The sequence below is a fragment of the Sapajus apella genome, unplaced genomic scaffold (assembly GCF_009761245.1).
Source record: "Sapajus apella isolate SASKATOON/1434 unplaced genomic scaffold, GSC_monkey_1.0 scaffold2, whole genome shotgun sequence".
Taxonomy (NCBI): domain Eukaryota; kingdom Metazoa; phylum Chordata; class Mammalia; order Primates; family Cebidae; genus Sapajus; species Sapajus apella.
The window spans coordinates 77,699,022-77,715,525 of NW_022436942.1; the positions used below are offsets into that span (position 1 = coordinate 77,699,022).

Here is a 16,504-nt window from a genome sequence, read left to right on the forward strand (position 1 = left end):
TGCTGACCCCTTCCCATGGTATCTGATCCTGCAGGCTGTGAATTGTTTTGCCCACTCCATAGCACCTAGCAGAGTGCCTGGTGCAATGATTGGGCACTCCATAAATATTCGCTGAGTGATGGGATGATGAAGGAAATGAGGCTGAGAGAGATTCAAGGACTTAACTGGGTCTTCAGTATGAGGTGGATCCAGAATTCAAACTCAGGTCTGGCTGAGTCTGGAAATCTGCAGGTGGGAAGGCTCCTGCCTTACAGGTACAAGGGCGTGCTCAGAGATTACTGGCTCCAAGACAGTAAGAGTCAACTCATCTTTTTTTTAAATTTGTGTCTCCCCCTCCTCCCTCCCTCCCTCTCCCCATCTTCGCCCTCCCCTTCTCTATTTCTACCTGTTTCTTTCTCTTTTCTCTTTCCTTTCTTTCTCTTTTTCTTTCTCTCTTGTTCTTTCTCCTTCTCTTTCCTTCTTCCTCTCTCTCTCTCTCTCTCACTCACTCACTCGCTCCCTTTCTCACCCTCCCTCCCTCTCTCCCTCTTCCTCTCTGCATGTCTCTAGCTTTTTGATCCAGTCCGTGAAGATGGGCCGTGGATATTTTGCTATTCTGAGGGAAGAGAGTGCAATGAAAAAGAAGCAACAGCAACTTCAGAAACTGAAAGAGGAAGAAAAAAATAAATTCCAGCCAGCCAAAAAGACCTCAGAAATCCCCTATGGGGACACCTTATTGGGGTAAGTGGGTGCAGTATCTGTGGCACTGAAGGTCTGGGGAATGACCACTGAGAGTGAACCCTGCCTGGTTAGGTCGAGCGAGGGCAGCTGTCTCAGAGCAGGTGCCCCTTCTCAGCCTGGCATCTAACACATTCTTTTTTTGGGGGATGGAATGTTGCTCTCGCTGCCCAGGCTGGAATGGAGCGGCACAATCTCGGCTCACTGCAACCTCCTCTTCCCAGATTCAAGTGAGTCTCCTGCCTCAGCCTCCTAAGAGATGGGATTACAGGTGCTCGCCACCATGCCCAGCTATTTTTTTGTATTTTTAGTAGAGACGGGGTTTCGCCATGTTGGCCAGGCTGGTCTCAAATTCCTGACCTCAGGTGATCCACCTGCCTCGGCCTCCCAAAGTGCTGGGATTACAGGCGTGAGCCACCATGCCCAGCTACATCTAACACCTTCTTTAGTCTGGTTCAGCCAACCTTGATAGCCCCACTTTCTGGTACTTGCTAGAATATCTTCCACTTATCACTAACCACCCAGCTTAAATGCTGCCCTCTCCCAATATTTCCTGGATTTCAGTTCAACCACCTCCTGCACCATTCGCACTTCAGGTCCCCATAATACGTGTTTACTTGCTAGTTTGTGTATGCCACATTAGTATCTCTGTTCCAGACTTTCAGCTGCAGCCCCAGGGCCTGGCTCATTGTCCACACAAAGCAGGTGCACAAAAAATGCCTCCTGTTTTTGTACAGGACTTACCCCTGGTTGGAAAAGGACTGTCAACAGACTGGTCCATTATGAAATGTCCATGCATATAATAATAGCAACAATAACAATAAATACAACTGTGATGATGATGTTTACTGTGTGCTTTATGCACACCCATTTGGCTAAATTTTAAAACATTCCTGAGATAGGTGCTACTATTGGCCCCATTTTAGAGCTGGAGAAATGAAGCTTAGAGGTTAACTAATCTTCCCCAAGGTCAGTAGTTAGAAAGCAACTCAGAGTCCCAAACTCAGTGGCACCAAAATCCATCAACTGCACTGTTTGGCATGGACAAAATCCTGGGATACTTTGAGCTTGTGCAGACTGAATGAGGCACAAATCAAGGATGGAAAGGGAGTGCCGAGGCAGCCAGGGAGGAAAGGCAGGGTAGAAAAGTGGCCTGCAGGCCAGGCACGGTGGCTCATGTCTGTAATCGCAGTGCTTTGGGAGGCCGAGACCAGCAGATCACCTGAGGTCAGGAGTTCGAGACCAGCCTGACCAATATGGTGAAACCCGGTCTCTGCTAAAAAATACAAAAAATGGCCAGGCATGGTGGTGGGCACTTGTAGTCCCAGCTACTCAGGAGGCTGAGACAGGAGAATTGCTTGAACCCAGGAAGTGGAGACTGTAGTGAGCCAAGATCATGCCACTGCACTCCAGCCTGGGCAACAGAGTGAGACTCTGTCTCAGGAAAAAAAGAGAGAGAGAGAGAAGAAAGGAAAGGAAAGGAAAGGAAGGAGGAAGGAAGAAAGAAGGAAAGAAAGAGAGAGAGGGAGGGAGGGAAGGAAGGAAGGAAAAAAAGAGGGAAAGGAAGAAATAAAAGAGAGAAAGAGAAAGAAAGGAAAAAAAGAAAGAAAGAAAGAGAGAGAGGGAGGGAGGGAGGGAGGGAGGGAGGGAGGGAGGGAGGGAGGAAAGAAAAGAAAAGAAAAGAAAGAAAGAAGGAAAAGAAAGAAAGCTGGCCTGTGTCTGTAGCCACTCTCCTGTCAGAGCAGCTGTTGCAATCCTAGCTACACCTGAGAATCATCTGGCAAGTTTTTCTAAACATCACTGTCCAGGCCAGTTACATTAGGCTTTCTAATGTGTATTAGCTGTTCATACACTTTTTAAATTGTTTTTAATTTCAGTAGGTTTTGGGGTGGTCTTTGGTTACATGAATAAATTCTCTAGTGGTGATTTCTGAGATTATGATGCACCCATCACCCAAGCAGTGTACACTGTACCCAATGCAAAGTCTTTTATCCCATGCCCCCCCACCCTTCCCCAGGAGTCTCCAAAGTCCATTATTATCATTCTTGTGCCTTTGCATCCTCATAGCTTAGATCCCACTTATAAGTGAGAATATACAATGTTTAGCTTTTCATTCCTGAGTTTCTTCACTTAGAATAAGGGTCTCCAACTTCATCCAGGTTGCTGTGAATGCCATTATTTCATTTCTTTTTATGACTGAATAGTATTCCATGGTGTATATCTATATACCACATTTTCTTTATCCACTCATTGATTGATGGGCATTTGGGCTGGTTCCATATTTTTGCAATTGTGAATTGTGCTGCTATAAACATGCATGTGCAAGTGTCTTTTTCATACAATGACTTCTTTTTGTTGTATGAAAATCCCATTACCCATTACCCAGTAATGGGATCACTGGATCAAATGGTAGATCTACTTTTAGTTCTTTAAGGCATCTCCACACTGTTTTCCTTAATGGTTGTACTAGTTTGCATTCCCCACCAAAAAGAAAACATGCTCAACATTGCTAATTATCAGGGAAATGCAAATCAAAACTGCAATGCAATACCACCTGACTCCTGCAAAGAATGGCCACAATAAAAAATAATAATAATAATAGATGTTGGCTTAGATATACTCATAGAATTTTTTTTTTAAAGGCAGGGTTTCACCATGTTAGTCAGGCTGGTCTTGAACTCCCGACCTCAGGTGATCCGCCCACCTTGGCCTCCAAAGTGCTTGGATTACAGGCGTGAGCCACTATGCCCAGCCTATTCATAGAATTTTTTTAAGTTTCCAAGTGAGTCCATTGCAAAGCCATGGTTGGCAGCCATTATGCTAAGGCTGCCTTCAGGAATCCAAACTGCCAGTTCATTTGCTGAAAATGAAACAGAAGCCACAACAGGCACTCCCTCTCCTCTGCATCATTTCCCAAATTCTATTCTTCAGAATGTTAATTTAGAGACACGTGAATATGTGCTTCTTATAAACAAGGGTCCTGTCCACGGAATCATATAATACAGGTATTGATCGACTTATGACCTATGCAACTTACGACCATTCGACTTTACGACCACAATCGCTAGCCACGACAGTGCGGACCAGCTTCCGGCAGCACTACCATCTCCACGTGCACCATTTCAACTGTTATCCCAGACTCGGTACAGCAATTTGTGTTTTGTGTCTTGGATATTTTTCATCAAACCCCTCCCAATAAACTTCTTGTGCATTTCGAAGCAATGGACCCAAACATCGAACAATTTGCAAGGATTGAACGGATGGCGCACAATGTGTTTTGTCTGTATCGTGAAATTCATGAAGAAAAAAAGAAACATACAATTCAGACAAAGCTCACCATGTTTATGAAAAAACCAACTCCGGTAACCCCAACTGCTGCCTCAGATGACAACATTAACGATCCGCAGCCAAGCACCAGCGGCCAATAAAATGTTTCGTACATGTTTATATATTTTGATATGTTTTGCAATTGGGAAAATGTTTCCTATGGTATTTTTTACACCTGTATTTTGTATTTTTGTATGCACCTGTATTTTGTAATTTTGTTTGTTTTGCAAATATTAAACCAGTTGTATTGGTAATGCAGTGTTTTACTTAAACCTGACGAATGTAAAAATAAGGAACAAGATGGTGTAGAGATGATACAAATGGCATAAAATGAACAAAGAAAATTATGATATATAACAATAATGAAAGAAAATTATGATAAAATATGACTTAAAGATTTTTATAACATCATCTCACAGTACTGTACATATAGTCTACTCAACTTACGACCAAATCGTGTTACGACTGGTCTGTCAGAATCAATCGTGGTCGTAAGTCAAGCACTAGCTGTAGGTGACTTTTCTGTGTCTGGTTTCTTCCACCTATAATGCATTTGAGGTTCATCCTAGACAGAGAGCAGATTGGGGTTGCCAGCAGCTGTGGGCAGAGGGCACGGGAACTGACTGCATGGGTCTGGGGTCTCCTCTGGGAGTGATGAAAATGTTTTTGTAACAAGAGCTGATGGTTGCACAAAATGGTACAATGCACTAAATATCACTAAACTGTACTCTTTAAAACTGTACTCTTTAAACTGTTCTCTGACTTTCACCTTAATTTTTTTTCAGGCTGGGCTTGGTGGCTCACACATGAAATCCCAGCACTTTGGGAGGCTGAAGCAGGAAGATTACTTGAGCCTAGGAGTTCAAGACCAGCTTGGGCAACATAGACCCCTACCTCTATTTAAAGAAAAATATATATGATTTTTTTCACATAGAACAAGGTTTCTTGTCTGTGAGGCCTTGGGTAACAAGTCAGAGGAGAACTGGACCTCTTTTTTTTTTTTTTTTTTTTTTTTGAGAAGTAGTCTCACTCTGTCGCCCAGGCTGGAGTGCATTGACATGATCTCGGCTCACTGCAACATCCGCCTCCCAGGTTCAAGCAATTCCCTGCCTCAGCCTCCCGAGTAGCTGGGATTACAGGCGCCCCCCTCCACACCCGGCTAATTTTTGTACTTTTAGTAGAGATGGGGTTTCACCATCTTAGCCAGGCTGGTCTTGAACTCCTGACCTGGCGATCCACCCGCCTCGGCCTCCCAAAGTGCTAGGATTACAGGCGTGAGCCACCGCACTGGGCTGAGAACTGGACCCCTTTAAAACTCAAGGGTCCAAGTGATGGATGAGAACCCAGACTACAAGACCTCACAGAGCTAGTATATTTCCAGTCACCAACCCTCTGAATTATGGCTGTTGGGATCCCAGAACATCATGGAAAGAGTCTCCTCTTTGACTCCGCATTTGTGTAGACCCTGGGCTCAGCACAAATTGTGCCTTCGTGACCAAGCTCAATGGCACCCATAGAGTCTGATACTCCCAGTGACAGGCTGGCAGCCTTTCCCAGGAAGAAAGAGAAGGCATGAACTCATGGCTCTTTTTTCGTAGGAGCTATGCTCAGATTGACAGGCAAACTCAACAAGCACTAGAGAAGGAGGGTGTCTACCAAAGACACTCCTTTGCCTGTTTAAATGGCTCAGGTGTAAAGTTTAACTTGTTTGGATGGAGTTTTTTTATCCATGGTCATAGAACGCAATTCTCCCCACTCCCATCCATGTTTCAGTGCGTTAGATGTGATTTATTTAAAGTTTAATAACTTTAAATATGCGTGAGATCACTCCTCTTGTAGACTTTTGTCTAGTTATGTCTTATCTGGTAGGTTCTATGAGCTGTACAAAGCTGGTTATTAAAATAAAACTGGAAGTCATTACTGCAAGGTGGCCATCAAATGCACAGGTGGGAGGTATTATAAAATAGCATTAGGAGATTGTCTATACCCAGACAGGGTAGTGGTGGTGAAGTACACAAGCCTTGGAACCAGTTAGGACTTCCCCCACATAACTGTTTTACTTTGAACAAATCCCTGTACCTCTCTGAGTCCCCTTTTTCTTCACCTACATAAAAAAAATGGTACCAAATTTCCAAGCTTAGTATGAGGATTAAATGAAATGATACTTAGCCTACAGCCTACCTATAAGACATGCTCAGTAAATGTTACCTATTATGATGCGATAATGTGAGCTTGAGCTCCCTGAGCCTCAATTACCTAAAATCCTTAAATGTATGGCTAAAAATCGTAATTTCCATGAAAGCTAAAAAGCATCTCACATCCAACAGCGATGCGTCTATAGATAAAATTCCAATCACAAAAGTACCAAAAATACAAGTGTTCATTTATAAAGACTTTTTTCACAAAGCATTTGATCTTGTGCCTCATAAAAGCAAAAGGAATTATTTTCTCCCCTCTGGATCTAAGACCATAGAATACATTTTTTAGACAAAAATTTTAAGACCGACAAACTATGCAGGGAAAAAAGAAAGTCAAGCACATCCCCAAAGATTTCTGCCTGCAAGCAGTCTTTCCCACTGTGCTCAGTGACCTCGTTTTTCAGCTGCAGATTCAGCTGAAAAGGTGGGGGAAAAAAAATGATGGGTAGAATTTGTTTTATTATTGTGGTTGAGAGAAGACATAAAACCAGAGATTAAGGATGTAAAAGCTGGGTTAATTTCCACGTATCCTAAACCACTGAAAGACACAGTTGAGCCAGTAAGAAGAGGTCACAGCCATGTATTTGTTTGTGGTTTTCTCAGCTCTAGGGTTGAATAAAGAGTCAGTGGAAGTGAAAATTGGAGGATCTGGATTCTGATCCTATTTTCTCATTAACTCTGTGACCCCAGAATTGTTCTCAAATTCTGAGGAGGAAGGTAAACTCCTAACTTGCATCCCAGCATCATCTCCACTGGCCCCCTCCATCCCATTCCCCAAGCCCCAAGCTAAGTGATCTTTTCAAAATATAAATTGCATGTAGCTTAACAGCCTCCATGGTTGCCTTTCCTCTAGTGTAAACACAAAAGTCTGAGCAGGGGTTCCAAGACCCTGGATGGTCTAGCCTGTGGCTTGCCTATCCAGCCTCAGCTCATAGCCTCCTCTTACTCCCTCCACCCTAGCCACACTCTCCTACTTTCTTACTCATGACATGGTCTCCTCTACAGAGTCTTTGCACATGCTGTTCCCTCTGGCTGGAAGGTTTTTCAATTCTCCATTTACCCAGTTAATTTCCATTCAACCTTCAAATTTCAGTTCAATATTTACTTCTGCTACAGTTACTATTGCCATGAATACCCACTCTAAAACTTATTAACTCAAGAAAATCAGAACTTCTTTCTCTCATAAATCTCCAATTTGAGTAGGGCTCAGAGGGAAGAATTGTATCTACTCCACAAAACACTAGCTGGGGAAGCTCAAAAGACCCATTTCCAAGACAGGTGGGAAGCTATATTTGGCTGTCAGTTTGTGAGCTTGATTCCTTTCCCTGTGGGCCTCCTCACAGGCTGCCAGCTTCCCCACAGCATGGCAGCTGAATGAAGGGTGAGCATCCCAGGACACAGGAAGGAGAGGCTGCCAGTTTCTGGTACTCAGAATTACATCACTTCTGACACACTCTATTAGGTCAGCTGATTACAGAGCCAAATGAACATAGACCTACCTCTTGATTGGAGAAGTTTCAAAGAATTTGGGAGACATGTTTTGAAATCGCCACATCCTCAAGGAAGTACAGTATTCCCTGGCTTCCATTTCAGTCAAATTTACAGTTCTAGGCTGTTAAAGCCCTTTCCCCTTGGCACATTTATCACAACTGTGTGTTTGGTTATGCCTGTCTCCCCCACCAGATCCTAAGCTTCAGAAGAGGAGAGGCTGGATCTGTTTCATGCATTGTTGCATTGGCAGCCTCCAGCTCAGAGAAGAGGTTCAATAATTATTGATAGAAATGAATGAATCAGGGAACCTGTCAATGATCCAATCAATGAAAGTACTTAGACTGTGGCTCAGAAGCTAAAAGACCATCAGGTAACAGGCAGATGGCATGAATTAGAAAGAAAAGCAGAGAGTGGGAACGAAGGGTGCTTGTGTTTGGGGCAACTCAAGAAGCACATACCTCATGCAAAGCAGTCTGTGGCTCATCATTCTTATCAGTAGAAACACAGGTCCCGAGTGGCCAGAACTTTCAATTTTTTGAAGGCCAAAGTTTTTCCATGTTTATGTGACATCTCCCAATTTTAAAATGTGGAGAATTGATTCAACTACACATACACACACAGAGACAGAGAGAAAAAGAGTGGATTAATTAAAAAATGTCTGTGGACTGAAGTTGGCCGTGAACAAAAACTATATACCCTGCAGCCAGGTGTGATGTCTCACGCCAATAATCCCAGCACTTTGGGAAGCCAAGGCAGGTGGATCACTTGAGGATAAGAGTTCAAGGCAAGCCTGGCTAAGGCCATCTCTACTAAAAATACAAAAAAATTAGCCAGGCATGGTGGCACATCCCTGTGATCACAACTACGTGGGAGGTTGAGGGACGAGAATCCCTTGAACCTGGGAGGCAGAGGTTGCAGTGAGCCAAGATCGCACCACTACGCTCCAGCCTGGGTGACAGAGTGAGACTCTGCCTCAAACAAACAAATAAACAAACAACAACAACAAAATACATATCTCCTAGGGCTCAAGCATGACAAATCCCCTTCCCCTAAAAAACCCTATTTTCTATAATGGAAATGATTTGTTCTGCTGTGATGGTGGAAGAAAAAAATACCTAAATATGGTATTAAATTGCTATTTCCAGAACACCGCTGAAAATATCTCTTGCCTGGACCTTGAAACAAACATTTCCAACCCTTAGTATGGTACACTAGTATACCAGATGATTTATCTTGTTTATTCTCTTGGCTCTTCTAGCAGAATATATACTCCATGAGGGCAGGGACTTTTATATGCTCTGTCAAGAAACTGCATCTAAAACTCTCATCCCTCTGGCAGGAATTATTTGCCTGATACATAGTAAGTGCCCAGTCATATCTGCCAAGTAGATCCTAGCAAGAGAAGAAGGTGTTCAAAGCTACTGCTCGTTGTTCACTTTGTTTCTCTGTCTGCTTGTCCTTCAGCACCTATGACGATGTGAAGCTGAAGAAGCTGGGAGCTGGAGTCACACGTCGCCCGTTCACTCCCATCCACAGCTGCCTCATTTCTCCCTTGCTACCCGAGGCTCACATGTAAGTAGTTGCACCTCCGGCTCATTTGCTTTGCGAGCTTATAAATTGAAGCCGAACTGAAATGACTCAATGAGCTGTCATGTCAGGAGCTGTTCCTTTGTCCTCTTGAAAGGGGCATGAAGCCTGGAGCTGGCAAAGCTATTTGGCATATAAAAATAACAGAAAGTAGACACAGTGGTTTACAGCTAAGTGGCGAGTCAGCTGGGACTGAGTCATTTCATTTCTTACCAAGCCAGACACTCTAATGTCAAATAGTTTGCAAAGCCTGATAAAATCTGTCTACAGCCCTCGTCGAGTGTGTGTGAGAACATCTCAGCCTGTGCTCAGGGGACACATTTTCCCCAAGACTCAAGGAGCTGTTTCCCAGAGAAGCCCCTCCAGTTTTCTGACCTGAGACATAAACTCATCATTGCATGGTGCAACAGGAGCTAATCAACCTTCCAAAGAACAATTTTGCTTTAGAAAATCTTGACATCTTATTCCCCTTGTGTCTATTCCAAAGAATCTCAAGCCCAACTTTTTTTCTTTCCCCAGTTAGCACTTTTCAGCTGGAAGACTTCAGGCACAGGAATATAAGCTTTTGACTTTGGGGCAGGTTTTTTTGGCCTTGACACTGCTGACATTTGGAGAGAAATAATTAACTCTTTGTTGTGAAAGGCTGTCCTGTGTATTGCAAGATGCTTAGCTGCATCCTCTACCCACTAGATGCCAGCGGTGACAACCAAAAATATCTCCAGACATTACCAAATGTCCCCTGGGGGCAAAACTGGATGAGCCCCCACCCCCCACCCCCACCACACACACACACACACACACACACACACACACACACACACACACACACACTCCACATTGAGAACCACTGCCTTAGGGCAATGGATGCATTTAGAGCTGTGATACGATGATTCCAGACTTCTCTGCCTGCTCATTTGTCAAATATTTATTAGGCTCCTACAGTGTCCGCAGTGATAATGGCCACTCCTCATCACTCTGTAGCCATTATCTCACTCGGTCCTCTCAGCCTCCCTGTTGTGTAGGTGTATCATTATCCCCTCTCTGCAGATGGGAAAGCAGAAGCTCAGAGACATATATTCACCTATTCAAGGTCACAGAGGTCAGTGTGTTGCTGACTCAGGTCGATCTGACTGCAGAGCCCAAGCTTTCATCACCACACACTACACAGAAAGTATATCTCAAAGCCTTGCCTTTCAGGAGCCCATAATGTATTTGGCAAGCCAAGTTTCCTATACGTGAAGAGTAAAAGAATGCAAGAGTGAAATCATAGGATAAGATGGCAACAAAAGAAAATCACTAATTAGAGCCCTTATTGCATGAATGGAAGATGCAAAAATCATCCCCAGCACCATCATCATCATCATCACCATCATCCCTACCACCATTATCATCATCACCATCATCATCATCCTTCCCTAATATTTCAGTCATTAATGAGCCCCATCACACTCCACCCCATGCCACTTTCCTCCTACCTCTCTTTGATTGGTACTATGATTATAACATAGCTGGCACCTAAGCTTGATGTTTTTAAAGCATCGCCTTGCAAAAATAGGCCTTGCAATTTCTCATGATGTCTCTTGAATATACTCTTGCACTTCTGGTCATGTCTCCATGGACAAGCCTTCCAGAACCAATTGGTATAGAACCAGTGGGCTTTCCCTTGCATCTGAATCATCTGGGGCTGGGGGGAGAGCAGGGAGAAAATGTTTCAGAGAATGCCTATCCCTGAGCCCCATCCACAATTTATTTGGTCTGAGCCACTGAGGTTTACTTAAATCAGCTTTGAAGAGATGGAGAGAGTTTCTCACCCATCTTCTGTCAATGTCAGATGGGAAAAGCAAAGCCCAGAAAGGGGGAAGAAACTGCCAAAAGTCTCATCACAGAAATCTTTTTTAAAAAAGATTTTATTTCCTTAAGTTATTGGGGGAACAGGTGGTGTTTGGTTATATCAGTAAGTTCTTTAGTGGTATTTTGTGAGATTTTGGTGCACCCATCACCTGAGCCATATACACTGCACCCAATTGTAGTCTTTTATCCTTCACCTCCTTCCCACCCTTTCCCCTTGAGTCCCCAAAGTCCATTGTGTCATTCTTAGGCCTTTGCATTCTCATGCCTTAGCTCCTACTTATGAGTGAGAACATACTATGTTTGGTTTTCCATTTCTAAGTTACTTCACTTAGAACATAGTCTTCAGCCTCATCCAGTTTGCTGCAAATGTCATTAATTCATTCCTTTTTATGACTGAGTAGTATTCCATTATATATATATATATATATATATATATATATATATATATGGCACAGCTTCTTTATCCACTGGTTGATTAATGGGCATTTGGGTTGGTTACACATTTTTGCAATTGCAAATTTATAACAGGAATCTTGATCTCCTGACAGCTAAGTCAGATCTTTACACCAGGTTTGTTACATAGGCTCGTATTATTATTAGTATCACAGTGGATATTGTTTACATTTGCATTAGATCAAGGGTCAGCAAACTTTTCCTTAAATGGCCAGACGGCAAAACTTTTAGGCTTTACTGACCAGGTAGTCTCCCTTACAACCACTTAACTTTGCTGTTGTAGAATGAAAACTACAGCAATGGATGTGGCTATGTGCCAATAAAGTTTTATTTACAAAATCAAAGTGGCAGGCCCACTGGCTGTAGTTTGCTTCAGTCCCTGTCCAGGACTGAAGGCTGCTTTTTCTTATCCTCAGCTCTTCAAAGGCTCTGGCTGCATTTGATGACTGTATTTCTAAGGTATGGCTGTATTACAGATCACTTCAACATGCAGTGGCTTAAAACAACTATTTAGTATTGCTTCCAAGCCTACAGGTCAGCGGGGTTGTTCTGCTGGTCAGGCTGGCTTGGCTGATCTTGGCTGGATGTGCTTATGTGTGTATACCCAGCTGATGGGTGAGCTGGAGGTTGGCTGATCTAGAATGGCCTCATTCTCAAGTCTGTTGGTTGGTTGTTTGGTGGCCAGGGTGACATGGGTGAAATACTGAATGTCTCTCAACACCCAGCAAGTGAACTCAGACTTGTTCACATGGCAACAGAGAGGGTTCCAAGAACAAGAACCTAAGCATCCAAAGCCCCTTGAGAGAAATGATGGTGATGATGATGGTGTTGGTGATGGTTATTGCATTTTCCATCCATGAACTAGGCTCCCTCTCACCACATTCTGCTGGTCAAAGCAAGTCACCAGGCCAGCCTAGATACAGGGAGTACAGGGAAACACGTCACTTCTTGATGGGGGAAGCAGCAAAGTCACATCCCAAACTGTGAAAAGCAGAGAGGGATGGTGGTGTTGTAATCAGTCTACCAAAAGGCACCAGGGCTGGCTCTGCCTGGTAATTCCCAAACTCTCAGTTGTCACATCAGCCATCGTGGATCAGAGCCTGGTCAGTCCCTTCAATACCCGTGTGATTGATCTCAAAAGTGGCTAATTCCAAATCGACTGTGTAGGGATCAATTCAATCATGTACCAAGAGACTGACTGACATTTATCTTTAAAAAAGGAAGGGGTGGTCTCTAGGAATGAGAAGCAGCCCCTCGTTTTTCCCTCTTAGATGACCGGACTATGCCCCACAGCTTTTAATGAGCAATTGGGCAGCAAGTGAAATGCCTGAAACCTGTGTCCAGATTTGCCCTTGGCAATCAGCATGGGGTGCTTGGAATGGCTTTGAATGCTTTTTCCAATTTCTCTTAGTAAAAGGAAAAAAAATGTTTTCTTCTCAGAGCTGTTTATGCCCACTGGGATTCTGGTTGGTACAGCAGTTTTAAAAGAGTGAGCTATTCAGGTGTGCTGACCGCTGGTGCTTGCCCAGAGTTCTGAGCTCAGGGACTTCAGAAGCACGCTTTGTGTATCCCTGTTCAGCATTCTCACCTCTTATACCCTGCATTAAAAAAAAATAAATGTTCTCTCTTTTAATTTGATAAAATCCAAGATACTATGCTATGACCTGACACATGATCATTATGAGAAAAGACTGATTTCTATCAAGCATGTTTCTGGGGACTTTTTTTTTTTTTTTTAAGTTTGTTTCATTGCAGATCAGATGAGCAATCATCAGGTTTAGGGCATTTTTTATAAATGGAGAAAAAGGACCAGACCTATCAGATGAAACCCTATTCTGATGTAAAGGGAGTCTCTACCCTATAACAAGAGACAACATCCACACTGTCATTAAGAGTATGAATTCAGAAGCCAGACTGCCTGGGCTCACATTTTCCAACTTTGCCATTTGCTGTCTTTTGTGACCTTGGACAAGTTATATGGGCCTTTATGCCTCAACTTCCTCATCTGCAAAATGGGGATGATAATAATACCTTCTTCAAAGGATCGTATAAGAATGAAATTCGTTAATGCATATTGGGCACTTAAAACAGTGTCTGGCATAGAGTAAGTGCTCTTATGGAAACATTTACCATTACTGTTACTTTGTTGTTTTGGTTGTTGTTGTTTTTGATACTACTTTTCATTATCTCAGTGATTCTGTATATAAGAATTGGGCTCAAGTACAGGTGCAGTGGCTCATGTCTGTAATCCCAGCACTTTGGGAAACAGAGGCAGGCAGATCACTTGAGCCCAGGAGTTTGAGACCAGCCTGGGCAACATGGCAAAAACCCCATCTCTACAAAATACAAAAACTAGCTGGGTATGGTGGCATGCCCGTAGTCCCAGCTACTCAGGAGACTGAGGTAGGAGGATTGCTTGATCCCAGGAGGCAGAGGCTGCAGTAAGCCAAGATCATGCCACTGCATGTCAGCCTGGGTGACAGAGTGAGACCCTATCTCAAAAAAAAAAAAAAAATTGTGCTCAAGTTATCAGTTCAGAAAAATATCAGATCTGAACCAGTTCATTCCTACTGTCTTCCATCAGTAACTGGAAATCTATTGAGCCTACTCTGTGCTTTACCCCGTGGTAAAGACCCTGTAGCTTGCAGGCTCACAGGCTGGAGAGACAAGTAAACATGTAGTTACAGTACAGCAGGAACCCAAAGGTGGGGACAAGGAGAACACATTGTAGGGATGGGAAACCTCCCTTTAAAACCTCCTTAGAGTGAGCCCAGCCCAGACCTAAAGCAATCAAGGAAGGCTTCCTGATGGAGATAAGAGCTGAAGCCCAGTAACTGAGAGTCGAGAAGGAAGAGGAGCAGAAATATGTACCAGAAGCAGGGAACAGAGCTAAGCGCGTCACCTCACCCTCACTCTCACCTTTTGAGGGAGGTACTGTGATTACTATCATTTTACAGATAAGAAAACTGAGGCTCAAAGAAGTTAAGTAATTTGGCCAAGGCCACAGGGCCAGTAGGTGGCAAAGCAAGAAGTTAAATCTGGACGGTGCAAAGAGCTACCGTGGTGAGCTTGAGCGACTGAGTGGATTTTTGCCAGGCTGCAGATGGTGGCATAAGGAACAGGCAGGACACCTTAAGGAGAGGCTCACCGGGCCTCCGGTGTGATGGGGAGGTGGGCGGGGCCTCCTGTGTGATGGAGAGGTGGGCAGGGCCTCCTGTGTGATTGAAAGGTGGGCGGGGCTTAATGCGTGATGGAGAGGCGGATGGGGCCTCATGTGTGACAGTGCATTAGTTTGTTGGGGCTGCCATAGTCAACTACTGTACTAGACTGAGTGGCTTAAAAAACAGAAATGTATTTTCTCACAGTTCTGGAGGCTGACAGCCCAAGATCAAGGTGCTGTCAGGTTGGTTTCTCCCAACCCTGTTGAGGTAGGAGGATCGCTCTCTCCCTACCTTCTCTCTGTGTCCTCACCATGGTCTTTTTCTCAGTGCTCGAAGCCCTAGTGTCTCTTTGTGTTTCCAAATTTCCTCCTCTTATAAAGACACCAGTCAGGTTGGATTAGGGCTCACCCTAATGGCTTCATTTTTAAGTGAATCGCCTCTTTAAAGGTCTCATCTCCAATTACTGTCACACCCTGCGGTACAGGGGTTAGAGCTTCAACAAATGAATCTGGGATGTCCACAATTCAGACGATTACAAATTATTTAGGAGGTTTGAAGATTTTTTTTTTTTTTTGAGGTGGAGTCTCGCTCTGTCACCCAGTCTGGAGTGCAATGGCGGGATCTTGGCTCACTGTAATCTCTGCCTCCTGGGTTGAAGCAATTCTCCGGTCTCAGCCTCCTGAGTAGCTGGACTTACAGGCACATGCCACCACGCCTGGCTAATTTTTGTATTTTTATTAGAGACAGGGTTTCACCATGTTGATCAGGCTGGTCTCAAACTCCTGACCTTGTGATCCGCCTGCCTCATCCTCCAAAAGTGCTGGGATTACAAGCATGAGCCACTGCACCTGGCCAAAGTTTGATGATTTTAAGCAAGAGAGGGAGAGGGTCAGGCTGGCATCTGCTCTTGTCACCTGAAGAAATGAATCTGATGTTCACATGCCCCACCTCCCCTCTACCCCTTGTGACCAAGCAGATCCCATCTCACCGATTCACTTCCTTTGTTTATTTCCCTCCCCACCCCACACATCCCAAAGCCCAGGCCTGCAGAGCCTCCAAGTTGCAAAACAGAAAAGCCAGTAGGTCTCTCCCTCAGCCTCTCACAACCTCCTAGGGTTATGGGGAGGGTATAGTGAGGTGCTCATGGTCCAGTGCCAAGCGTGTGGCACAGCTAGCTGCTGCTAGTGCTGAATGCTGGACATGGCCTCTGTGCCCAGACCTACCAAAATGCCGTCACCTGTAGGGCTCAAGACAGTGTTAATGGAGAAGAAAGAGACAAGAATTGAAAAGGGGTCAGGCACAATAGCTTATACCTATAATCCCAGAGCTTTGGGAGGCCAAGGCAGGAGGATCACTGGAGGCCAGGAGTTTGACACTAGCCTGGGCAACATAGCAAGACCCCATCTCTACAAAAAAAAATTTAAAAATTAGCTGGGCATGGTAATGTGTGTCTGTAGTCCCAGCTACTCTAGAAGCTGAGGCAGGAAGATTACTTGAGCCCAGGAGTTGGAGGCTGCAGTAAGCCATGAACTCCAGTCTGGTGACAGAATAAGAGCCTGTCTCTTAAAAAAAAGTTTTATTTAATAAAATAGCTGAAAAGGCTGTAGGCTTACAAGTCCTTTAAATTAGAAGTAAAGGAATAGCAGGTGCTTAGTAAATAATTTGTGGCAGGAAAAGACCCCAGTGAAGAAGGGAAAGAGAGTTTCTCACTGTAGTTTT

At 44.0% G+C, this 16,504-nt stretch overlaps 1 protein-coding gene across 1 annotated transcript in view; it reads left to right on the forward strand.

Annotated features, from left to right (window-relative positions):
* Nucleotides 1–571: 571 nt before the first annotated feature.
* Nucleotides 572–16,504, forward strand: part of CCDC60 (coiled-coil domain containing 60) — a 73,166-nt gene continuing 57,233 nt past the window's right edge. The window contains exons 1-4 of the mRNA XM_032283385.1: nucleotides 572–720; nucleotides 3,694–3,860; nucleotides 6,546–6,666; nucleotides 9,198–9,305. Of these exons, the coding sequence (XP_032139276.1) occupies nucleotides 572–720; nucleotides 3,694–3,860; nucleotides 6,546–6,666; nucleotides 9,198–9,305 (545 nt within the window). The remainder of the gene's footprint in view (nucleotides 721–3,693; nucleotides 3,861–6,545; nucleotides 6,667–9,197; nucleotides 9,306–16,504) is intronic.